This window comes from Populus trichocarpa, chromosome 5 (genome assembly GCF_000002775.5).
Source record: "Populus trichocarpa isolate Nisqually-1 chromosome 5, P.trichocarpa_v4.1, whole genome shotgun sequence".
Classification (NCBI taxonomy): Eukaryota; Viridiplantae; Streptophyta; class Magnoliopsida; order Malpighiales; family Salicaceae; genus Populus; species Populus trichocarpa.
In genome coordinates, this window is record NC_037289.2 from 24,421,482 (window position 1) to 24,447,081 (window position 25,600).

General features: G+C 34.4%; 4 protein-coding genes across 10 annotated transcripts; 1 reads left to right on the forward strand and 3 right to left on the reverse strand.

The window, feature by feature from the left end:
- Positions 1-3,733: 3,733 nt before the first annotated feature.
- Positions 3,734-5,646, forward strand: LOC7494696 (small nuclear ribonucleoprotein SmD3b). The gene is made up of 5 exons (XM_002306939.4): positions 3,734-3,975; positions 4,955-5,007; positions 5,114-5,180; positions 5,268-5,324; positions 5,455-5,646. Exons 1-5 carry the CDS (start codon positions 3,817-3,819, stop codon positions 5,515-5,517), a joined length of 399 nt encoding a protein of 132 aa, XP_002306975.1. The 5' UTR covers positions 3,734-3,816; the 3' UTR covers positions 5,518-5,646.
- Positions 5,647-5,909: 263 nt separating this feature from the next.
- On the reverse strand, positions 5,910-11,868 carry LOC7485638 (BTB/POZ domain-containing protein At2g30600). 4 transcript variants are annotated; one of them, XM_024601496.2, is made up of 13 exons: positions 11,713-11,867; positions 10,471-11,348; positions 10,000-10,329; positions 9,634-9,864; positions 9,138-9,299; positions 8,490-8,702; positions 8,361-8,408; positions 8,210-8,268; positions 7,329-7,461; positions 7,146-7,220; positions 6,981-7,061; positions 6,710-6,778; positions 5,910-6,579 (listed from the first exon to the last, which is right to left on the reverse strand). In XM_024601496.2, exons 2-13 carry the CDS (start codon positions 11,269-11,271, stop codon positions 6,361-6,363), a joined length of 2,421 nt encoding a protein of 806 aa, XP_024457264.2. In that variant the 5' UTR covers positions 11,272-11,348; positions 11,713-11,867; the 3' UTR covers positions 5,910-6,360. The 4 variants fall into 4 exon arrangements, with proteins under 4 accessions (XP_024457264.2, XP_052308930.1, XP_024457265.2 ...); XM_052452970.1 differs by having other exon boundaries at positions 10,471-11,281; positions 11,713-11,852; XM_024601497.2 differs by lacking the exon at positions 11,713-11,867 and having other exon boundaries at positions 10,471-11,457.
- Positions 11,869-13,039: 1,171 nt separating this feature from the next.
- Positions 13,040-16,924, reverse strand: LOC7494697 (cyclin-B2-4). 4 transcript variants are annotated; one of them, XM_024600899.2, is made up of 12 exons: positions 16,334-16,924; positions 16,101-16,167; positions 15,851-15,983; positions 15,590-15,643; positions 15,426-15,477; positions 15,181-15,333; positions 14,969-15,094; positions 14,356-14,445; positions 14,048-14,269; positions 13,858-13,956; positions 13,578-13,759; positions 13,040-13,467 (listed from the first exon to the last, which is right to left on the reverse strand). In XM_024600899.2, exons 2-12 carry the CDS (start codon positions 16,153-16,155, stop codon positions 13,323-13,325), a joined length of 1,311 nt encoding a protein of 436 aa, XP_024456667.1. In that variant the 5' UTR covers positions 16,156-16,167; positions 16,334-16,924; the 3' UTR covers positions 13,040-13,322. The 4 variants fall into 4 exon arrangements, with proteins under 4 accessions (XP_024456667.1, XP_024456666.1, XP_002307791.3 ...); XM_024600898.2 differs by having other exon boundaries at positions 15,590-15,646; positions 16,334-16,921; XM_002307755.4 differs by having other exon boundaries at positions 13,578-13,756; positions 15,590-15,646; positions 16,334-16,914.
- Positions 16,925-17,400: 476 nt separating this feature from the next.
- LOC7494698 (serine/threonine-protein kinase PEPKR2) lies at positions 17,401-21,011 on the reverse strand. The gene is made up of 4 exons (XM_002307756.4): positions 20,778-21,011; positions 19,681-20,454; positions 18,907-19,203; positions 17,401-18,052 (listed from the first exon to the last, which is right to left on the reverse strand). Exons 2-4 carry the CDS (start codon positions 20,435-20,437, stop codon positions 17,697-17,699), a joined length of 1,410 nt encoding a protein of 469 aa, XP_002307792.1. The 5' UTR covers positions 20,438-20,454; positions 20,778-21,011; the 3' UTR covers positions 17,401-17,696.
- Between the last annotated feature and the right edge of the window lie 4,589 nt (positions 21,012-25,600).

A 25,600-nucleotide genomic window follows, 5' to 3' on the forward strand; every position in this document is an offset into this window, starting at 1 on the left:
AATCTTGTTTGTGCCTGGTTTTTTTAACCATTTTAGACGCTGGATTGATTAAAATCGAATAACTCCACAAATCAATTCATAATAGGGATAAGTTTAAAAGTGGGTGGGGTATTGTTTTTTAAAATATTTTTATTTTAAGATATATTGAAATAATATTTTTTTTATTTTTATATTAAAATGATAGAAAAATTAAATTTAAAAAAATATATAGTTAAACTAGAAAGTCAAACACTTTCATGATCAAATTCTAATGAGAGGGTGTTTAGAAAGTGTGATGACGGTTATTTTTCAAAATATTTTTAATCTAAAAATATATTAAAATAATTTTTTTATATTTTTTTAAATTTTTTTTGACATCAACACATCAAAACAATATGAAAACATAAAAAAAAATTAAATTAAAATAGAAAAAAATTGAATTTTCATTGAACGCGGTTTGCACCGCGTTCACATATGGCACCTGAGACATTATCTAATCAACTTTAAAGATAATTTTTTAGTTCTCATATTAAAAAAAAAATTATTTATTTTTTTTAAGATTTTCATTTAAAATAACATTATTTCATTTGCTAAAAGAATCAAGCTAGAAGATAAAAGCTTTAGTTGCGTATTGTTGGGGGTTAATGCAAAGTCCAAAACCTACCAGCTTTATGATTTAGTGTCAGAGAGGATTGTGGTGAGTTGATATGTAAGATTTGTAGAAAAAAAAAAGAGTTGGGACTAGGATAAGAGTTATAAGTTTTTTTTTTTTTTAGTTTAACGTGGGTGTCCGGACCAGCTTGCGCGCACCTCGACTAAGAAGTTAATTATAGCTGATATTGAATGTGATGACAATGAAGAGGATATTGTTTTAAATTGTGTCAACGAAGAAGATAGTAAAGGAGAAAGTGATATTAAAGAAGCGAGGACTGACTCTTCAAAAAATAATGTGAATGAAGAGAGCTCATCTAGCTCTAGTGAAGAAAGGATTAGAAGACCAGTCTAGATTAATGATTACAATAGCGGTGAAGGCTTGTCTAAAGAAGATGATATGATTAATTTGGTATTCTTTGCATCTACTGACCCCATGTATTTTAAAGAAGCAGTAAAACATGAGATGTGAAGAGTAATTATGGACTCTGAGATGAAGTCCATTGAGAAAAACGAAACTTGGGTATTGACTAATCTATCAACTGATGCCAAAAGGATTAGTGTTTAAGTGGGTCTATAAGACGAAACTTAACAAAAATTGGGAGCTGGAAAAGCACAAAACACGTCTAATAGCTAAAAGTTATGCATAGCAGTATGGAGTCAATTATATCGAAGTATTTGCTCCAATGACAATGATGGATATATTACGTATGATTATTACTCTTACTGCATAAAGAGGCTAGATAGTGTATCAATTAGATGTAAAGTCAGGATTTCTACATGGTGAGCTGAATGAGGATGTGTTCGTAGAACAACCAAAGGGTTATGAGAAGAAAAACAGTCCAAACAAAGTGTATAAGTTGAAGAAGACTTTATACAGGCTAAAGTAAGCTCCACGAGTATGGCTCAGCTGAATATAAGTTTATTTTATAAAGGAGAGGTTTGAAAAATGCCATAGCAAACACACCTTGTATGTCAAGGTAAGTAAAGAAAGTAAAATCTTAATTGTTAGTATCTACGTTGATGATCTTATTTTTATTCGGGATAACGAGTCTATGATTAAAGATTTTAAAAATTTGATGATGGATGAATTTGACATATCCGATCTTAGAAGGATGAGATACTTTATTAGTACTGAGGTACTGCAAAGAAATGATAGGATCTTTATTTGTCAAAAGAAGTATGCCATAAAGGTGATGAGGAGATTTGATATGGAATAAAGCAACTTGGTGCTCAATCTGGTAGTTCCAAGGTTTAAATTTTGCAAAGATACAAATGGAGTTAAGGTGGATGCAAATTTCTTTAAAAAAACGGGAGGTAGCTTGATGTATTTAACGAGTATTAGACCTGATCTAATGCCATGTGGTTAGTCTCATTAGTCGATATATAAGGCAGCCAACTCAACTGCATTTGCAAGTAACAAAGATGCTGTTAAGATGTTTGAGAGGAACAAACGATTATGGGATTTTCTACAATAAATGAGGGAGTGAAAATTTAGTGGCTTATACTGATAGTGATTACGTTGGTGATCTGGAAGATAAAAAAAACACTTCAGGCTATGTTTTTTTTATGAGCTCGAGAGTTGTTTCATGGTCATCTAAAATATAGCCAATAGTTACTCTCTTGATAACCGAGGCAGAGTTTGTGGCAGTTGTTTATTGTGATAGTCAAGTCATTTGGATGAGAAGGATTTTAGAGAAACTTGGTCATTCACAACATGGAAATACTACTATGTTTTGTGATAATAGTTTGACGATCAAAACTCCAAGAATCATTTGCTACATAGACGTTGCGAACATATCGATGTTTGTTTCCATTTCTTGTGTGATCCTACAACTAATTGAATTATAGAGTTAGTTTAATGTGGAACTTAAGAGCAAGTTGTTGATGTGATAACCAAGCCTCTAAAGCTAGATGTGTTTCAAAAGCTTCGATGTTTGTCGGATGTCTGCCAAGTATCAGAAGTAAACTACTTGCTGGTAATTATTTAAAGGGAGGGAATGTCAAGTTTGCAGGTGATTTTGTTAGGTTTGATAATAATCATTATTGATTAAGGAGTGAATTGTTTTGTTTTGATTCATTCCTTTGCTGATTATCATTTTTCTATTAAAGTAAACGTGAGGTGTAATCTTGTTTTTATTTAGAAAGTTGTAAGTCTATATAATAACCAGAGTTTCCTGAATTCAATAATAAGTCATTCTCCTAGATTAATTGTACTGTTTCGTTTAAGTTCTTTATTTCACATAAAAAGGATCTCTCATTTGATTTGCTTTTATCTATTTTTTATGATTTGAATTCTATTTATAATTCAAATCAATCCCTTTAAAAAAAAATTAAATACATAAATTAATTTAATCTTTGAGATTGAATTAAATTTCAAGAATTACAAACAATATTTAAATCATAACATAAACCAATCTAACAACTATGCATAAAAGTGATCCATATCGAATGACATTTATTTAGAATGTGTTTGAGATTGAAATATAGTAAGGTAAGGTTGAGTTTTTTTACATATATAATCCTTTTAAATCACAAATCACATCTCATTTAAATTAAAAATACATGTCTTTGTTTTTGTTATGGGTCCTATAAAAAAACTCAATTACACATCATCACATCTCAATCTCAAACACACATTTAATTTATTTTTTAATGTGTTTGGAAGTGCAACGAACTGTGTTTTTGAAAAAATTTAATATTTTTTATTTCAAATAAATTTTTTATGTTTTTGAATAGTTTGGATGGATTGATATTAAAAATAAAAAAATATTTTTTAATATATTTTAATATAAAAAATATTTTTAAATATTTAATATAAAAAATATTTTTAAATATTTTTAATAATTTTTTTAAATCGCTGCAACGCCACGTCAGGAGCCGCCAGAGATTTTGGTACAGCCGTTTGTTATTAAAATCGCTACAGCTCGATGACCTGTAGAGTAGACACATTGCGGCCATTTTCCTTTTTAAACACTGCAACGCTTACATGTAGCCTGAATATTACGCCACGTCAAAAGGCTGATCATCTGCCTTATTACTAAGAAGTCCCTATTTTTAATTAGATGACAAATCTACCCTCACTGACTACAAAATAAAACGCAGGCATGGAGGGAGGGAAACGATTAGATCGTTGTCCTTGGGTTTATTAGGGTTTTGCAGTGATTGAGAGAAAGAAGAGGAGAGATGAGCAGAAGCTTGGGGATTCCGGTGAAGCTACTACACGAGGCTTCCGGTCACATAGTGACGGTGGAGCTGAAGAGTGGAGAGCTTTATAGAGGAGGCATGGTAGAGTGTGAGGATAACTGGAACTGCCAGCTCGAGAGCATCACTTACACTGCTAAGGCACTACTGCTTTTTCACTCTTTTCTTGATTATTTTTGTTTGTGAAACCCTAGATTTTGCGATTGTGGAGTGAAATTATGAGTTGAAAGGGTTTTAGGTTATTGTTTTGAAAAACCCTAGGATCTATTGCGTGAGATTGGGAAAATCTTCATGGACATTTTAATATTCTGCTAACAAGTGATGTTTTATTGTGGAGAAGGGGAAAGGGAAGTTGTGGCCGTAAAACCCTAAATTAAGAAGCCTTTTTCTTTACAGAATTTTTATTTTAAAAAATGATCCGGGATTCTTTGTATTCGTGTATAGTTGCTGATGGTCTTGAGTTTAGCTGTCCATTTTGTTCAGCAAATCAGTAGGATAGTTCAAGAGAAAGACACTTCCTTTTGATGTATAGTTGGTTAAGGAATATGAGTTAAAAATTTTGTGTCAATGTTTGTGAAAAGTCACACTATAGTTAATGAATGATTTCTAGTATAATGTATTTCTTATGTTATTTATGCCGCGCAAAATTGGAAGATACGTGCTTTGAGTTGTTTTAGATTAATGTAATGGTTATATGAGGTGAAATAATGATTTGCCTAATGAAAAGATATCCAATCCAAAATGATGGTTTATTAGAAATATTCAATTTATAAAGTAGGGACAGGAGAATTTAAAGAAATTATATGTGCTTGTAATTTAAGTCCGTGTTATAGCGGTTTTAAATGAAAACATTCAGTTTTGAGATGCATGGATGCATCTGTGGATGAATGCCAAAAAGATTTTAGAGAGAGCTTATTTTATATCTTTTCCACTTAGTTGTTTATATTGTCTATATCTATCATGTTTATAATGTCTAATCATTGTGTCTTTGACTTACTGATGCTAATCGAAAGAGATTATTCGATGCAGTGGCTATCAGCTTGGATAATTAGTGTATCTTTCTTTCATTTGTATCTTGGTTTTTTTATCTGGTTTCTGATTCTGGTCTGCCACTTGACAGGATGGGAAGGTCTCACAGCTTGAGCATGTTTTCATTCGTGGCAGTAAAGTCAGGTACCTAATACTATCCTTGGTAAACTCATATATAGTTATTGAGTCATCATGTTGGATTTTCACAACTTGACTGCAATTATTTGATGATAATGTGAAATTTGAACAGATTCATGGTTATACCTGATATGCTAAAGAATGCTCCCATGTTCAAGCGTTTGGATGCTAGAATCAAGGTATGATCCCACTTGCAATCCTTTAGATTTTTCTTGAATTTGCATTTTCGTGATGATCTCTAATTACCATTTCTTATGTGCTTGAAGGGTAAGAGTGCATCGCTTGGGGTTGGCAGGGGAAGATCTGTTGCAATGCGGTCTAAAGTAAGCATTTTGATTTCATTTATGTCTTAAATTTAATCATCCATCTGGTATATTCACCCGAAAACAATTTTACAGCTCTGTATCTAAGCAGCTTGTAAAGACCAACTCCTGATTCTATTTTACTGTGCAGGCCCAAGCTGCTGGGCGTGGAGCACCCCCAGGCAGGGGCGTTGTACCACCTGTCAGGAGGTAATCGGCAATTCAAATGGCAATGGCTCGAGCAATTAGGATCCCTGTTCTTCAATCAAATTTGGTGTATAAGGTTGAATTTTGTACTGCTTTCTTTAAATGATGAAAAATGAATCCGGGATTATGAGTGACATATCTCTACTTGCATGAATGCATTCAGTTTCGGTATTGGATAGTTTATACGAGTGATACGAAGGAACATCATCCAGATTAGCCACCAAAAATACATTATATATATTGGCTTGATTGAAGGCAAGGATGGCCGTAGTGTAATAAGTATAGAAGACAAAATCCAATTTGGTATAACCATTTCAGCGTGGAAGGATTGAAAAAAATAATAAAAAGAATCGCCGATGAAAGCTAAGCGATGAATTAAAGGGTGGCCTCTCAATCTCGAAAGAAAACGATGTGTAATATTCATTCAATCAAACAAAGCATCTATTCATTTCCTTCGAATTCAATATCTTACCTGCTTCAAGCATTAGAACGGACACCGAGTAACGTGCAGGACCGCAGGGTCCTCAGAATCGTTGATTCGTTATTGTACATACAGCAACGGAAATTGGGAACCAAACGACTTGGGCCTCACTACACCTGTGTATGGGCATAAAGGTGAATACAGAAGTTACAGCAACCGTACAATTCATGCAGCGAGTTTCTTTTCATTTGGATTGCAGACGCTTGAATTTTATTTTATTTTCATTACGCAGGAACTGTACATAAGAGCTGTAATGGCTACATCTTGTTTTGGTTACAGTAATGGATTGCATATTGTTGGGACACGAAAGGGCATCTATAAATCCCATCAAAATAAGAAGGAAACACACCGAAGCGTAATTCTATCAAGCTAGTGGAAGTAACCATAGAGTTCCAAGAAGCAGATGCACAAATTGTGGGGGTTTGAGGCATCTGTCGTCGGACCTGTTAGAACAACCCTGAAGAACCTAAAAGGAAGTAGAGCATGTGGCCCGGTTATGGGCCATGATGCAAACTGATCAGCCTTGCACATTGTTTGGTCGTTCTCGTGCACTCTCAAGTTCGTCCATGTCTTCCCATCCAGTGAACCCTGGGATGCAGTATGGGACAGTTACGATAGGCAATCATTGGCATTAAATCTGGTTAATTGGATTTAAGATAGGATAACCATTTTGCAGGCTTGGAGCGTGAATATCTTGCAAAAGGACTAAATGTTTTACCTGCAAATTCCAAAATCTTATGAAGGCTCTTGACCCATCTTGTCTCAAAGTGTAGTGGTTGCACATAAGCTGCATCAATCATAGCATGGAGAAGTGAGTAGGGGCCAAGCACTTGAGTCAGAAAACTAAGTTGGATTGGATGACTGTTTTATGATTGTTGATACTTTTCTTTGTTGCATTTAGACAAACACAATCGAAGAAACCTTTTGAGTATAGGGAAAATTAAAAGGAAAATTTAGTAGGGTTGCGAAGAGTAAAGGAGGACAACAACCTGATGATCTTGGCCAATGTCAACCATCCACCATGCACGTATGTGTCCATCTTCCATGCAAGGCCCAGCAAAAGACGTTCCCTAACACAGGAAAGATAACTCAATTACCAATGAAACACACTATACATTAGATATGTCACAGACTTACAGACCACTCATACTAACCTGATAAGTTCGTGACACCAAAGTCTTGGGGTCGGTATATCTTGAAGGGGGACTGCTGGCAGTGATCGTGATTCTCTGGAACATTCAGTTAAGAGGATGAGAAGCGGTGTATCGAATGTGGTTCACTGATCTACCTAGAGATACTTGCAAGATAGAAAAAATAAAGAAAACCACAAAGTTCACCTTTGCTAAAACGGGATTAATCCACTGATGTTCTCCATAAGATGTACCAGCAAAGTAGAGTACTCCATTGCTGTCACCATCACATATGTATTGGAGCTCCTTAAAGCTAGATCGCCTATGTTGAAACCTAGGGCTACAAAAGTAAGACTCCGTTAGCTATTATGTCTTTAAGCCATGGCTCATCCAAAACACATCAGCATGGAAGCATAGAGTTAAAACAGTAGCATTGAAATTGCATAAGATGGTAACGTGACACGATAGATACTTCCACCTAGCATGTACAAAAAAATCCTTCATGAAGATGACACAATAGGAAGGGAATTAGATTTTTAGAAACGGTTCATTTGTTTTTGAAAAACCCCCAATTCAGCCCTTGTGTTTGTGTCAAATAGGCAAACAAGCCCCTTATCGAAAAAACTTCATCAAATTTACCATATTTTCATCGCATTCCGTCAATTCAACCCATTTGGATGAAATTATAAACAAACCGTGATGAATTTATCCTAAAGGGAAACTATATTGTTTAGGATTCATCCCAATTGGTTTGAACTGATGAAATGTGACCCTTGGTGAATTTTGTTTCAGGGGCGTTTGCCCAATAGACACCAAGATAGGGGCAACTGGGGAATTCTCCTTCGTTTTCCTCGCAACAGGATATAGTGGTTAAAAACTTCTACTAATATTCTTGTGAAGATTTCCTATGAATAATAATCAGCTCCCTCCATGTATAACTTGGATTAGATAATTTAGACAGATATCCATCTCCACTATTGAACAGGCTAAGAAAAAAAATAAAATAAAAGGATTAAAAGGCCAGACCACTCTCACAATCTAGATCAAGACACATGAACATGAAAGTGAAAATAGCATCTTACACTTACTTTTGGTCATTCCCTGGCCTTAGGGATCCAAATTCTGCATAACAGATGCCCTCCCTCACCTGTGAAATTACCACACAAGAAATCTAGTGATGAAAATGAATACCCATATTGTCTGTCAACAATCACTCTCTCTAGAAAGATGACAACTTACAAGATCATCAAAAATAGGGACATGCCTGCGTATGTTGCTTTGCCCCAGCTGCAACATGATAACAGGAGTTCAGGGTACCATTCTCAATAGATTGTCTAATTGTCCTTTCCATAACCAAAGCTTACTGACCTTCTTAAGCAAGTCATATGGCATCAATGGAAATCGCACAAATGGCAACAAGTTATTAAGAGATTGAAGCCTGTCCCTGAAAAGGAGGTCAGGAGTAGAAAGTGCAAGTAGCTCAGCGACGACCTCCCATCCACACAATTCTTTATCTCTCATACACCACATGAAGATTGCATTGAGAACTCTTTCTTCAGATGTTACAGTTAGATCTTGATGCTGCAAAACCATCCTTTGTTATAGAGAATGCCTATGATTTTATTTGGCATTTGACAACATTCACGAAGAAACGAAGAATTGCTTTCAAGGAAGAAACTCATCAGTATAAGGTATTTCACATGTTATCCTTGGTCCATTTTAAACTTAAAACAACTAAAGCATGACTTCAAAATTCCTTCTCCTATCTATCAATTGATGGCCGTTGGGTCCAGACCCTCGTTTATCCCATGCACTAAACCACTAGCATACCATGGACTTCCTTCCAATCTAAAAAAGGAAACGATATTCCAAATGAAAAGCACTTGCTCCTCCTAAATTTTCGGACCACTAGTCCTGGATTCCTGTGGGCAGAGTACACTTGTTTTGACTCAGCTCTATAAATCCTAGAGTCAATTGTCAATTTCATAGTTATCAATTCAAAGAATGAGAACCCACCTGAATGATATTGCTAAAATTTGTCTCATCTAATAAGATGAAATCAAGGCTTGTAGTGGTACAATAATCAAAGTGCATAGCAAATTTCCTCTCGCATGTTTCTTCAATGAGTTTACATGATGGAATCAATGACACCGCTTGAAGGATTGGACCTACTGAGTCCTGCAACAAAGTTCAACAGTTAGCTTCAACAGCAATAGCCAACAAAGTTCCCAAATTGTCTGCTTCGTCGTCCATTATAACTTGTGCATAATAGAAAAACTCTTGTTGTATGACCTTCTTCCACTAGGAGAACTCCATCCCTGCATATAATATGTACATGAAAGGTGTCAATATCTTTTGGTCGCTTCTTTTGTTTTCAGAAGTCCGAAACCGCAACTCACTTCTCTGTTCTTTTAATTCTAGCCAACAAGAAGCATATCATAACAACAAAACAAAGATATGATAATACTAAAAAACTCTTAATTAAATTATTTGTAAAATAAGGCTTAACTACCTCCGATAGGCACTCTAAAAGTGTTTTGCAGCATTCTTGGTAAAGGAGAGTGACCCCAAATTGATCAGCTAACAAAAGAGCCTGGAGGAGCAAGGTTCCGAATTCCACGGAATCTTCCAAACCGAGTTCTCCACTATACATGAATTCAAGCATAACCTTGAAGGCTTCAGGTGACACATCCCTTAAGAAAACCTCTGAGGATCTACTCTCACTCATTCCATTTGTAAACATCTGTTGAATTCATTTAATCAGGTATTATGTAGTTGTCAGTTCCTTATACCGTGAAAACATACTTTCATAAAACATTTCCAAAACATGCTATGCAGAGAACATGGAGACACTAGAAGCTAGATGAAGATGGCTCACCTTTGAAAATGGAACACTCCATAAACTTAGAATGACTTTGTGAGGTTGAGCAACAAGACCATGACCCTCAATGTAAATGTTTATGTCACTATAGTCTCCAGTCGACTGCAACTGTTTAAGCCTTTGCACATTTATAGGCAGTTGAGAAGGGAAGGCCATACAACAATGGGGCTGGGAGCTTGGATATGACAATTCCACATTCTTACCAGAGTCAAACAACTTTTTATTCAATTTAAATCGCTCCACAATTTCCTCACAGAACTTCCCCAGTGGCATCACTTCAAATTGTAAGCTCAATGCCCATAGAGAACCAAGTTGCGACTCTGAAATCTATATTAAAGAGGGAACGGAGTGAGATTAAACAGCCCAAAAGTAACTAGAAGTGATTCTGGCAGCTAGAGTCATTCTTAAAAGAAAAAACATGACAAGAAAACAAAAGGCAGAATCATCCTCGTTGAACAGTTACGATACCTGTGTGTGGCCGGTGTATATATATTGAAGAAGTGCATGAAGAATTGGATATGTTGCATCCTGTAGCTGAATAACATCTTCATTTGACGAGCTCAAAGGAAAATTACCAGATGCTTGTAAGATAACCTTATGAGCTGGGACAAGTCTTTCCTCCTTGCCAACAATGAACAATACATCAGATAATTCCCAACTCTCAAGAAAATTCTCAAGTCCCCGTCTCTCATAGCTCATCTGTCCACCTTCTAACTCCTCTTCTCCATCATCTGTCCCCTCATATTCTCCAGAGTCAACTTGCTTCCATAGCAACATATGATTCTTTGGCAATGGCAACACATTGACATTTCTATACCCGACATGTTTATCCCAACTGCTAAGACCAACATACCGAACGCTACAATTTGGATTTGAATCTAACCACTGAAACACAAGATTCTGAAAAGGGTATCTCCCTTTTCCGACACTAATCAACCCATCATAAATACTGATCCAATAACTTTGAAACATGGATGAGCAGCAAAGCGCAACACCTTCCTCATCAACAACTGTTTTGCCATCAACCTCAATTTTCAGTCGACGATTCCTATGACTCCCAAGAATCACAGTATAATGAGGACTATTATCCCTCTTATAATGGTAGTGTTGACTCCCTACATTCTCCCTAAACACCACTGTGACATCATTGTGAGCAAAAGCATCAAAAGCCACACAACCTCTTCCAGCTTCCCTAAATTTCAAATCTTTCCTCCAAGCACACTGAAATGGTGCTACTGTGAGAAACTTCTTCTCTTTCTCTTCTATCATCTCTTCCTCACTATCGAAAAAAAAAATACAATCACATATAGGAGCCTAGAGATTCCAAGTAAGGGCCGCCACCTTATCTATCAGGAAAAGGAAAGCATGAACAGTTGTATTAGATTTTAGGCTCTAAAATTCCCATAGCTCAAACAAATAAAAACCATCAAAATCAATTGATCAAACTATGACAAAATGTTGATATTAAATAACAATAGCAACCTAATGAATTATCTAGAGAGAAACCTAGAATCTGCCACAAACAAAACCATCAACTTGACAAAAAAACTGTGAAACCCATCATCAATCCTACACCACAATCTCATTTCAAAGACAATAACAGTACATTAAAATATCTTCAAAACATACCCAAAAAAGGTCATGGCCCATGAAAAAGATGACGACAAGTAACAACAAAATATCAGATTCAATGTAAGTTTTTTCTTTTACCTGATAGAATATTCAAGGGACCATCTTCGTCGACAACTTGAACACGAAAAATAATGAGGACCAGATTCAAATGACAGATATTTAGATCATCAACTTGGAAAGGAGGAAACTTTACGAGAGAGAGAGAGAGAGAGAGACTTCTGTTTTTTTTTTTTTTTTCCTTTTTTAAGGATCAGGATGCCACGTAGATGAGTCGTGGCTTAGATAGATTTGGTTGTTTCGAAAGCGAAACGTGGCACTTAGCGGTACACGTGTTTAGACAAGGACTGCTTGACTCAGAACTGCCACCTCCTTTCTGACAAAGTCAGTCAGCCAGTGTTGATTTTCATTAATCTCTGCTACATTTGTGACAAACACTACTAATGATAGAATTTTGCTTTACAATAAGAGCCATGTGAGATTTACAGGAAGTATGTTTTTGCATTTTGCAGATATTTTTTTTAAAATTTAATTTTTTTTATTTTTTTATTTTAAATTATTTTTTTTATTTTTTCTAACCGAATATACTAATATTAAAAATAAAATTTAAAAAATAAAAAATATTATTTTAATATATTTTTAAACAAAAATATTTTTTAAAAAATACTACCATAATTTCAAACAAACTTTTAATCTAACTAAAAGAATTATTGATAAGTGAAGGATTGAGTTTTAATCGGTTTTACTTGGCTTGATTGGATCAAGAGAACTTAGAGTTACTAGAAAACAATTTGAATTTTATAACTAGAAAACATAATATAAAAGGAAAAAAATTATAAGAATATCTTTAAATTTTTTAGAGTTACTAAAAAGGAGTAAATATTGATATTTATTCAAAATTCCTCTATTTTGATATGGATTATTTATACATTAAATAGTATAAGATTATGAATTAATTAATCTAAACGACTGAAAACTAACTCCATTTAACGAAGAAATCGAAAAAAAATAAAAATAATGATATATAAACAAAACAAAAATCAGTTTTATTAAATGAATTCAGTACAGGGCTTTTAGTACTTCTGATTTGCGCTATTTGTAGTTTTATGATCTTGATTGATGAGATCATAGATGGAATTGTCAGCTTCATTAGGTTAACTAGCCCTTTGATGTGATTTTAACAGACAATTAATCCCTGTTTATAGGTGCTTTTGGCCTCTTGAGGAAAACCTGGAGCTTGAACTTCTAGTTAAAAATTGTGTAGCCCGATACAGATAACAGAGAGCAGAGCATAACAATGGCATTCTAGGGGAACGTTTGATGCTTTTGGACGCAGATTACACCGCAGATACAACCGCATTCTCAAACGAGCAAATTTGTCAAACCAATCCATCCAAAACAACCCAAGTTCAATCATTATCTCAAATAGCATAAAAGAAAGAATACCAAAATTGGGAATGATTCAACAAGAAATATACATTAAAAATCAAGCCTTAAAAACATTATTTTATTCTTGGAGACCAGTGACAACATCCTCCCTGCTGTGTTCAAATAGCATAAAAGAAAGAATACCAAAGTTTCTCTATGTTCAAGAAGGGGGGCAACTTAAGTTGCACTGTAAACCCCAACCCCCAAATTTACTTGAATATAAGTCTTTTCATGTCAATTCATCTTTTGCTTTATCAGTCCTGCTAGAATGGAGGATCCAGTAAGAAGTCCGCGGGTTCGTTCTTTGCTGCGTAACCAAATTTTGAGGTACAATACTTCCGGTGTACACCTGTTAGCTTCCCTGTACCAGCAATCCTATGAAAATTAACCATAAGCCTTGAGCATTCCCTGTAATCCATGGCGAAAAAGGAAACCAAACAGTGAGTAAAAAGACTGTCAAGCTTGACATGTAAGGAACAACAAACAATTTCTTTTTAAGCAGGCGAAAAAACACCCACGTAAGCTGCTGTTCTGAGTAGCCAGTGCACCACTCATTTGTCTTGCTCCATTGCTTTGTTCCACTAAGGGTGCATTGAGCGGTGTATATTGCAGCAGCAGCTAACAATGAAGGTGGAAACTTGAGCATGTTGTATTCGACGAGGCAAAGCTCAATTATGAAGAACGCAAGCAATTCAAGCTGCTTCAAAATAACAACTGGTTTAGTATAATCAGTACCATTTCATTAAAAATCCGATTAAGTGCAGTTAAATTTTTTGTGTGAAGACCGGTAGTACAAACCTTCCTGTCACATTGTGAAGCTTTTAGGAATCTCCTCATAAAAACATAAGGAGTGGGAACAGAGAGATTAAACTGTAAAGCGTTGACCATGTTCTTCTCCTGCAGGCATTCAAATCATATCATATATCCATCCTCATTCTGATCATAATTACTATGATAACAATTAAAGAATGATAAAATAATAATATACCATGTCAAGCACTTCATTTCTGCTGTATGCTTTGTCAGAAATCAGAATGAGATCCTCCACAACTGGAACTGATACTTCTTCATATTTGCATGCAAGCAGCATGGCTGTCACTCCAACGAGCTGGAGTTTCTTTCTCACGACTGGATGAACTGCTAGAAATCTATCAATGAGATTGACAGTGAGGTATAAGGTCTCCTCCATCAATTCAAACTTGTAGTGCACCTGTTAATCCCGTCAAATTTGTAAGCAGTTCAGATGAAACCAGATAACTAATTCTTGACCTTTTAAGCATTATGTAACTTGCATACCTCAATCAACCAATCAATGAGAATGCCTCTCATTCTGTCATTAATGTCAAATTGCTGTGCCATGTAGTTTGGTGGGACACAGCCAGATCTCTGCAATCAATTTTCCAGAAAAAGTTCATGTAGTAAGGGAACTGAAAAGGAAGATACTTCATAACGAAACCATACCATCAGCGGCCCTTTTCCATCAGCCATTACCAAACGATTGGACATATAGACCAGACCTTCCAACATACTTCATAATGAAAAGCTCCACCTTCGTTTAATTTAAGATTTCAAAATAAATGTGCACAGCCCTGTTTGCCTAATAATCATAACATCAGCAGCCCTTTTCCATCAATCATTTACCAAACGATTGGACATCTAGACCTTCCAACATACTTCATAATGAAAAGCTCCACCTTCGTTTAATTTAAGATTTCAAAATAAATGTATATCAGTCCTATTTGCCTAATAGAGGACAATCTTTTAGGCTAGTGATTCCTAATCAAATCTTACAAATTAGAATATTCTCCAATTATAACAAAAGACCAAGCAAAACAAAATAAAAATAAAAAAGCAATGAAGGCTTTGTTTATGTTTCACAAATTGAATAGGAAGATATATTCTGTGTCACCTCTGCTTTCTTGTAGAAATTGTATAAATCATCAATGTATTCCACTACAGCAAGTGGATCCCTCTTGTCACAGCCGTCTATGTCCAAGACCGGCTCTTCTTCAACATCTTCCATTTCAACTTCATCCTGCAGGAAACCAAGATATCAATGGAACCCTGACAAAAGCTCAATAGCAATACAAACAAATTAAAAATAAGTTATATTGCAAATACCATCCTGTCGATCTCCTCCAGCATTGCCTCCGTATGTTGCACAAACGTCGGAGCAGAAAAGTCATCACTAGTCTTGTAGCCCTCCACATCTATGATGTTACAATCTTCTGGCTCACTAGAAATTGGGACTGGGCGAACTGGTTTTTTGATTTCCTGTTTGACACAAACAACTCTCAATCCAATCTCACAACCCTAGACATCCCACCCTATAATTAAGAGAAAATTCAAGCTCTTTAAAAAGGTACCTCTGGTTCAAGTTGTTGCTGCTGCTTGTTAGCAAGCTGGGCCGCATACTTCCTGAACAGACATCAAGAATAACACCAGAAAAAGATTCAATTAAAAGATCAAACCTTTGACATTAAAAACAAACACCTTCAACGTCAAACAAAGAGGTCAATTAGTTACTGACCTAGTCAAAGGTCGATGCACTGGAATTGGTGGGTTCTTATTACAAAAAGCTTCTCTTCTAAAATAAAATAAAAAAACAGAGAAGACAAAAAACAAAGAAAAAAAAACATCAAAAGTAGGTAATCAAAGACGAAGAAAATTGATTAAAAAACTCCACACCACCAAGTGCCTACTTTCTTCTCTTTTCCTTCATTTTCTCAGGAACCAAACAAGATATAAAAGATTAAGATTAAGACAGTAATTAGGGTTTAAGAAGACTTACTCTGATAACCCTCTTTTGTTGACAGCACAGGGGTACGGTGGACCTCCGATGATGTTCCGATTAATGTTACTCAACGCCCGGCGATTAGTTCCGGTCGCCACTGGAAACTTCCCTACTCGGCCACGTAAACCCTCTTCAAGATTGAAAAACAAATCTCATTTTTATTAGGGTTTTAATAGCTTTAAAAAACATCATTTTTAAACCAAATAGATAATAAATTAAATACAACCTTTTGGGGTTGTTTTACTACCTTGAATATTTCCGGGTCCGATCACCCCCGGGTTGTTCTCATCGGATCCAGCCATTGTTGTCTATATCTAAAGGAAACCCTCCAAAAATTAAAACAGCTAAGTATCTATAAAGAAAGTTATTAAAGTACAAATTTTGATTCGATTAAGTTTTAATTAAAAGAAAAGAGAAAGAAAACCAGATCAGAATTGATTTCAAAACGTAAAACCCAGATCATAAAATAAAAACATTCACCTTCAAAATTCAAGAATTCTTTTAAGCGTCTTCGATATCGATAAAAAAAAAAACCCTTCAGAGCCTTCTTTCTTTATCGCCCGCCCGTGCCTTGATCTTAGAGAGAGACTAATCAAAAGAACCCCATTGATGGAGTACGATCTCTCTCTCTCTGTGTCTCTCTTCTTCTTCTTCTCTCCGGTTCGAGTTCTGGCTCTGGTACTGAAATTGTTTGTTGGGTTTAAGAGGAGGAGGAGAAAGAAGTAGAGGAGAGAAAAATAAATAAAGAGTATGTATAAGCGAGATGGAGACGCAAATATCGGATTTATGTCTGTGCCCTCCTCTCAAGTTTTAAAACCAACGGCTAGTAGATTCTGGCCGTCAGATCTTCTCTGATTGAAAGGTCGCGTTCTCCTGTGCGCTGCACAACGGTTACCTTGCCATGTGCCCTTTCTTAAGAAATTTCCACACTTCACTACTTTACTCTCCTGTCTTCTAGGTTGCTTCGGTTAATGTCTAATAATACAATGAATAAATATATAAAAAAAGTATTTGATTGGAATGATAAAAATTAAAATTAAAATAAAGAATAGGGAGTGTTTTACAGTGTAAAAGGTTCTTTTTTATGTTTTTTTAAAATATATTTTGCTTGAAAAAATATTAAATTGATTTTTTTTAATGTTATTTTTATGATTGTAATATACTAATATCAAAAATTAAAAACAATATTTTTATATATTTTTAAATAAAAAATAATTTGAACAGCAATAAAACACTCTTAAAACTTTCAAACATACATATTCCATCCTTGAAACAATAACAACAATGACCAAACGAAGAATTAGTGTTATTATTATTATTTTCTTATCCTTCCTACACAACCTTTTTAAGGGTCGGTTGTCATTAAAGCAAGGGATTTATCACCCTTTAATTCTTCTTGATAACCCCCACCCACCTTGGACCCAATTGAGAGCACCTTGGAAATTTTGAATTTCCAATAATTTCATGCCAAGTTGCAAGAAAAATTGATATGGGAAGCTAGTGCATTTGGTAGGTTTCTAAGTAATGACATCCATTACAACATAGTATCCATATAAACCTTTCATATTAATCGAAATCCCATCCTGACATTAGTCTCTCAAAATAATAGTATCAATAACTGAATGTTTTTCAGTTCAAATTATTATTTTTGAGAGATGTTGCATTTAATGAAAAGATATTACGCCATATTTACAAGCTATGGTTATGTTACTCTGTTACCATCTTCGCCCAGTATCCACTGAATATTGGAGTTTAAGGGTGTGGCTGTTCTGAATCCTCTTCTCTCCCAGCTCACAAAACAGTGGATATGAGCAATGTTAGTGGTGTCAGTGTGTCACCAGAATCAAAATGCTCTACACAGATTGTTAGCGGTGATGTTAGATGAACACTGCTGCTCTATTGGGCCAGTGGGTCCACACAATCTACTCCTCTTTGGCTCTGATATCTTAACATGGGAAATCGCCACTGCAAGCGCGTCAACTAAACCACATTCATCCTGCTCTTCTGACTTGCAGCTCAAACTATCAGATGGATGCTGACTCAAGTCCTCTTCAGAAGAGCCAGCTCCTACCTGGTTTCCAGGTGACACAAGTGCATTTGCAGGTTGGCAGGAAGTTGCAGCACCTTGATTCTTTGTTTTTGATCTGATGGACAATGTCTTTAAGGTACGCTCTGTGTAAAACAAAATCCATGGATGCCCTGAGAAGACAGCAATTAACAGTCAGTTTAGTGGGACAGAAAACGCAATAAACTTGCAAAGTACTCCACGTTCCACCATCACAGAGTCCAAGAAATGAATCAAGATCACGGATCATGCACAATTCGAGAGAGTTAGCAACAACTTGGTGAAAATGGGTTTAATTATCCCTTTGCAAACAGACAAGCTCACGTGGATAGTAAACCTAGTGAAAATGGTAAATTCTAAGTCCATGTATGTACCTTAAAATCTCGAACAAATTTACATTATCAGAAACTGATGCAGGAAGAAAAGAACGAGATCAGAATTACAGATTAAGAAATTTGGAGCATCTTTTAATCAAAACCATCACCTCAAGGCCAGGAATTCACTTTCACACTATACCTTTGAGGAGCCATTACAAAATGAGATTAAAAGGAAAGATGCAAAGAATTCTTACGTTTGACTCAAAAGACAGGACACATCATGCATCTAATTTAGGATGGCAGCTCAACACATGCAAGGCACATAAGCTGAACATTCTTCTTCCAGTCAGAGAGGTGGTAACCCAGAGAGTAAATACTCTGAGATAAGTAAAGAATGGAGATTTCTTTGATGAGGTACATGCCAGCAATCCCCTAAAAAGCATTCCATCAAGTTGCTTCTCATCAGACAAGGACCACGGAGAGAAGGTCTCTTAAAATGCAAACTGCCTACTCATTAAAGAAATTATCACTAAGTGGTCTTAGTCTAACCCATCTAGATGGATAAAATTGCAACAAAATCTTTCTGCCTCAATTCAAGCAGCCATGAGAACCAGAAAAAAAAATGCAACCATATGTCCAGGGTCGTAGTTCATTGGGAATCAGACACTTACTCAGTACTTCATCTGCGGTGATCCTGGCTGAGACATCCCTTGTCAACATTCTTGCAACTAGATCACGTGCAGGTTTAGATATAGAGTCCCATATTCCAGTGTGAAAATCAAGCTTGACATTCTTGATTGCCTCAAAAACAGCCTCTAAGGAGTCGCCTTGAAATGGAAGGCCCCCGACCAACAGAGCATGCAGGAGGACACCAGCACTCCAAATGTCAACCTTCTCGGAATAATTTCCTGACAGAACTTCAGGGGCAACATATGCTGGACTTCCAGCCAAACCCGATAAGGTCTGCCCTGCAGGATAGTAAGAATGCCAACTCATATGCATAAGATAAGCTTTGAGAACACAAGTAATAATTACAAAAAGAGCTTGCAGAGAGCATCTGTTCTTCTATTAGTCTGTGTTACATAGCAGCATGGCTGCCAAAGTCAACCAGACAGATATGAATTTAGATATGTATAGCACTATTTTATATAACAGCATTGGCCATACTGAATAACTCATGACATCACATACTAAAGACAACAGCATGCTTTCTGAACCAACAAATCATACAAGAGACACCAGGTTATCCCTACCTCCTGCATGACTGTTCAACAATAAAATGCCCTGATGTCCCTGAGGATATGCATGTCAAACATTCTTCATTTCAGTCTATATGCTTATTTTTTACATGCTTAAGTTGTCAGCACCAACAAAGCAAATGCAATATAAAAGTAAGCACTGGAAAGCAGAATGAGCACTTCTCAAAACAGATGCAGAATGCCTACCATTTGAAATTCTCATAGCCAGGCCAAAATCTGCAAGCTTCATCTTCCCCAGGCTCACTAGAAGTATATTCTCAGGCTTTATATCTCGGTGCACAACACCCATGTCATGACAATACTTAATAACTAACATCACATCCTTGAATATATTAGCAGCGCGTTGCTCTGAGTACCGTCCCTCATCAACCATCTGATCAATCAAACGTCCTCCAGAGCACAACTCCATCACAAGCTGAAAACACTCCGACTCCTCATACACAGCATGCAATGTCACCACACCAGGATGACCAGACAGATGCTGCATTATCTCTACCTCCCTATGAACTGTCTCCTCTCCCTTCTGCAAAGTCTTACAAGCAAACTCAACACCAGTAACCTTAGACCTGCACAACCAAACGGAGCCAAATTTACCACGCCCAATAGCATCCCCCAAAATATAATCATCCTCAAACTTATTTTTCCTACCCGTTTGAGTAGAAACATCTATGCACCCTATCTTCCTCTTAAGCCCTCTTCCAGGTAGTACCAACGAAGATGAGGCACCACAAGGCGGGGCAGTAGCAATGCCTGCAAGCCTACTTTTGAAAGAAGTAACAGGTTCCCTACCCAGATCTTCTTTGCACCTCTTCTTTAACCTATTATAATCTTCTAACGAATAATGAGACCTAACATTGGATGATTTCAAATCACACGTTGGTATTACTTCCTCTTGTGCATTCTCACCCGTATCTGCTTCACTCCCTTTCCTCTTCTTCCTCATCAAATCAAAACTATCACCTATCACATTAAAATTCGAAAAAATAAAAATAAATCAACTTCTACTGCACTGCACTTCCGGATTCGGTTACAGAAGCACAGAAAGTAAACAGAATGGAATCAAAATTCATTTGATAAAAATAAATCGAAATTGTTTTTACAATTTTATAAACAAAATTATAATCTGAGATCGCTGAACCCCTAAATTGAAATTAAAAAAAAAAATATCAACAACAACAACAGGAACCAAAGGGAACATAAATCAGAAGATTCAACCTTTCATTGTTATTCATTAACTGAACAGCAAGTGATTAAATAGATCGTGATCAAAGCAAAGTAAATACCTTTTTGAGCAGAAATTTTGTTCAAAGTCTGAGATCAGAATCACAAAATCCACACCAAAAGATAGAGATAGAATATAGATCGGTGTTTATTGGAGAAAATTGAGGACCAAATATCAATCGGATTGGAAAGAAAACCCTAGAAATCTTCGATTACTGATTTGGGGCAAACTTTTGCGCGATTATATATATATATATATATATATTCTTATATATATAGAGAGAGAGAGAGAGATAGAGATCTGTTTACGTAAGGAAAACTATTTTTTTATTACTTCTACTTGAAGTTCTCTATTTCTTTTTCCTTTAATTAATAGAAAAATATTTTTTAAATAAAAAGATAAAAAAATACATCAAAATTATAATTATTTTTCATAAGAAAAATAAAACTATAATTATCTTAATATTTTATATTTGTAATAATTTAATTATAAATATTTTTTTTTATTTAAATTAAAATTGTCATAAAAATGTTATATTATTAACTAAACAATATTTGTAATAAAGATTAAATTCATGACAATATCTAAAAATAAAAATATGAAAAAGAATAATTTTAATTTTTTATATTGTTAAAAAATGCTTGTAAAGGTGTAAAGTAATTTTTTAAATAAAAGTTTTAGAATTTTTTCTGTTTCCCCGTTTCCGAATCCGGGTCTAACCCAAACCCATATCACGTCTTTTTTATGTTTCCCGTGCAGCTCAGCGCAGAGAAGGTCGTGGCATAATCTGAGCCGTTTCTTGGCTTTATGATTTTGACTGGAAGTCAGAATAATTGAATGATGAAGTTCTTGCTGTGTTGGGATTTGTGATTTTTTTAAGAGACCAAAAAGCAGGCTGTCCGTGACGACTCGTGATGTGATTGATGGAGAGGTGTACGTGAGGCATACGCGACTGAGAAGTGACGTGGCGTTCTGGTAGAGCTTAATGAGTGCATTGGTAGATTTTGTTTAGGACACGACACCGAGGTAAGTGGGGTTATTGTCGGGTAGTCTTAGTAGTTTATTATGGATAATACCAGGTTTTCAGTTCTACGCCAGCTATTAGTGGAAGGTTCCAAACCAAATTTTCCGAGGTTTAGAGGGTGATCAAAATATTTATAATTTGGTTTAGATTTTGTGTTAATATTTTATTTGAATAAAATTAAATATCCTTTTCACTTAAAAAATAGCTCTGATTTTGACAAAATAGCATGCATGAAAAAAAACTAAAATGTTACTACATTTTTTTATGTTTAATTTGATTATTATATTAGATTCGATCTTGAATTTAACCTGGTATAGAGTTTAAATTGCAGATTTGATGGGGTATTCTTAAAACAATGTTATTTCAGATTTTTTAATAAAATATTTGTATAGAGAAGAATTTTTTAAAAATCATTGGAGTTATCTAAGTTAAGTTTTGTATTAACTTTTAAATTATTTTGAAATAAAATATGGCTCGGCTAAACTTTGAGTTAGTGAGCTACTAGTTAGCTCATTAAGACTGTCTAGATTTGATAACTATATTTATCTATGTTATTTAAATAAATTAATTTAATTAAAAATCATATTTTTATTCACTTTTGGATTATAATAAAAGTCACGCAAAGACATTATAAGATGGATTTTTAAAAAAATAATCACTAGCTGATCTAATTGGTAAATGGTTTTTATAAAAAAAAACAAATAAAAATCTTGTGTTTTATTAATGTCAAGCTTGATGCTTGTCTCTCGTATAAAAAACATCATGTTGTTTTAACACATCGAGTGCTTTCATGGACAAATGATTTTTGATATATCAAAATCTATTGAGTTATTATGATTTTTCAATCTATAATTTCTTTTAAACAAAATCAATTTAAATCCAGAATATTATAGGCATCATGATTAATTTTTATTTAATACTTAATTCATCATATTGATTAAATCACTGAGTTAACTTGGATTTTTAATCAAATTAATCAAGTATTTTTTTTAATTCAAACCAAAATTCAGTTGAATCCCGGGTTAACTTGCTAGCCGATCCAAGTTTTAAAACAAAGATTCCACGGAGTTAACAAACACCACCAAGCCACGTAGTTTGCGTCTCTTTCTTGCCTATGATGACTTTGACAGAATATCGCTGCTTCTTGCAGGAGCCAGTCCACGATCTGAGTTAACAAACACCTCAGTTGACTTTGCTTCTGCTTCCCTGGTCAGGTCAAAATCATACCAGAAGTTGATGCTAGTTTTCTCCCTCCTCTTCTTATTTTTCACTGGCATTTGATCTTCGATGCATAAGCCTGTCAGGTTAATTTTTTTCCAATCAATTTGCTACCTAATCTTGTTCAGCTTGAAAAAAAAACTCATCTGAGGTTAAAAATTCAAGTTGAATAGATAATAAGGTCAATTCAAGTCTAACCTGATTAAAACCTTACACTTAATCTGTTATTTATTTTAAAAAAAATCAATTAAAATAATATTATTTTAATATTTTTTAAATTGATTCACGTATTAGAAATGGCGCGATAGGGATGGCAGGTTAATTCGACATGCATAAATCCACATATTTGTGTAAGCAATTGAGATTTTAATAATTACACAATTAGTGTAAGTGTAATTAATTATACTTTGAAATAGCTAGGCTTGGTGATTGCTGGGTATGTTCCCTCCTCTCATTTAAAATGATAAGTGTAATTGTCATGGATTTCTAGCATGATAGCATATTTTCAATTAAATAGAGTGATGAGTATATTTTACTCTATTTAATATAAAAAATTTACTATGAAATCATTTAATTGTGAAATTATAAAAAAATCTAGACGTACAGATAAGTGATGTTTTGTTAGTGTTTCAAAAGACAACAGATAAGTACAAAAAAAAAACAGTAATATATTTGATTGAAAAAATAATGATTGAAATATAAATTAAATATATCTTATAGTTAGTTTTATAATAAATTTATGTACTTTTAAAGCAAGAAAAAAAATACATTCACCTTTTTTATATATATATTTCAAGATAATAATTAAAATCTATCGATTAATGGGTTTGATATTATAATGTAAAATACTTTTTAAAAGTGTTTATCACTTAAAAATTACATCAAATTTATTATTTTTTTCAGTTTTTTTAATATCAATATATTAAAACTATTAAAAATATTACAAACATATTAATTTAATATTTTTTAAAATAAAAATATATTTTTAAACTGCACCCAAACACTTTTACAAATGCAAGCAAGGATAACGAGAGAAGAAATATTCATTTACTCATTTCAGAAAGCTGGTATTTTGATACTTGATTACTCATTAAGTTAGAATTTGTTCGGTGACAAGCTTGTGATTTTATCGTTGTGCTCTTGTTTAGTTGCCGCCGGGGACCATAGGACGAAGGTGTTCTGTCAATACGTTGCTGCGGTCTAGAATGACATGTCGGTGGCACCTTTAATTACTGTTAATGGATGAGACATCCCAAACTAGGATTCTCAATTCCAAACTGGGGCACAATAATCAACATCACTGAATCTTGATTGGATTTTCAAGTTGATGTTGATGATGAATCAGACGGCTGAGAGATCATCAGCATTTATTTCTTTTTGCCCTTTGTTTTAAACGAGAAGTGAGTGACGATTCGGTGTGTTTCCGATAAGAAAAGGCTGGTAACATAAACTATAATCTAAACGGGGCTGTGTTTTCCCATTATCTTCACTGTTTATCTTTTTATATTTTATTATGGATAAATTATGCAAAAAAAATTTATTTTTATTTTGATTCTCAAATCGTTTTTTCAACGATTTAGTCTTAATTAAAGAGATTTTAAATTCTTATAAAAAAGTAAAATTAAAGAAGAAAGGATCAAAATAAAAAACACTACAAACATGAGCGGCGTGCTATAAATTTTAAAAAAAATGCAATTTGGTCATCCAACTTAAATAATCACACAAAATATTCAATTTCGATCCCTCAATATTTTTTCAATTCTATGTTGGTATAAAAGTTTATTTTTGTCATTTTTGGTATCTGGTTGAGTGAGGAGAGAGAGAGAGATACCACCGATTTTAAGTGGTAGAGAGAGAAACATGTCGTTGGCACCGATTTGGGCCACCAAAATAAATGATATTTATGTTAAATTATTCCATTTGACGAGGGGAGTTGATATTATGTGTTTTTGTTTTTTAAAAGTTCATGAAAAAAACAAATCTGAATTAGGGTTCATTTTTTGTTTCAGGTTGAGTTCGGTTTCGGGTCATTTTTTGGGGTTTTTGAGGCAATGAATAAATTTATAATGGTTTCTAAGGTGTTTCGGGTCAAAAGTATATTGAACCCGATTTTCCGCCCACCACAGTGGCTGAAATATGAGCAAAACAGACAACGTGTCGTTTGCTTTTTTTTTTTAAAAAAAAATAAGGTGGGCGACATGTCATTCGCTCTAGGTGTAGTTAAAAAAAAGGCCAAGTTGCAGGTTTGCCAGCGCGTGGGCCTTAATGAAATGGGTCAGGCCCAACAACGCTTGACCCTTTTTTTTCTATTTTTTTATTTCAATTAATGCATTTTTTTATTTTTTTTAAAACTTAATTATATTTACATTAATACCCATTCTCTATTTTATTTTGTTTAGAAAGTCTCTTTTGAATAATAATGATTTTTTTGGTTATGTGCTTAATTTTCAAAAAAAGTTTTTCTAAGTTATTTATGATTTTTTTTTAATCTTTTGTATAGATGAATCTTTGAAAATAAAAAAAATATTTATTTTAAGATGATATTTTTAATATGTGTAGTCTTACATATTATTCATTTTTTCTTTTTATTTTATTCAATCAATTTAATATGTTTGTCTATTTCTATTATTATTTAATTAAAT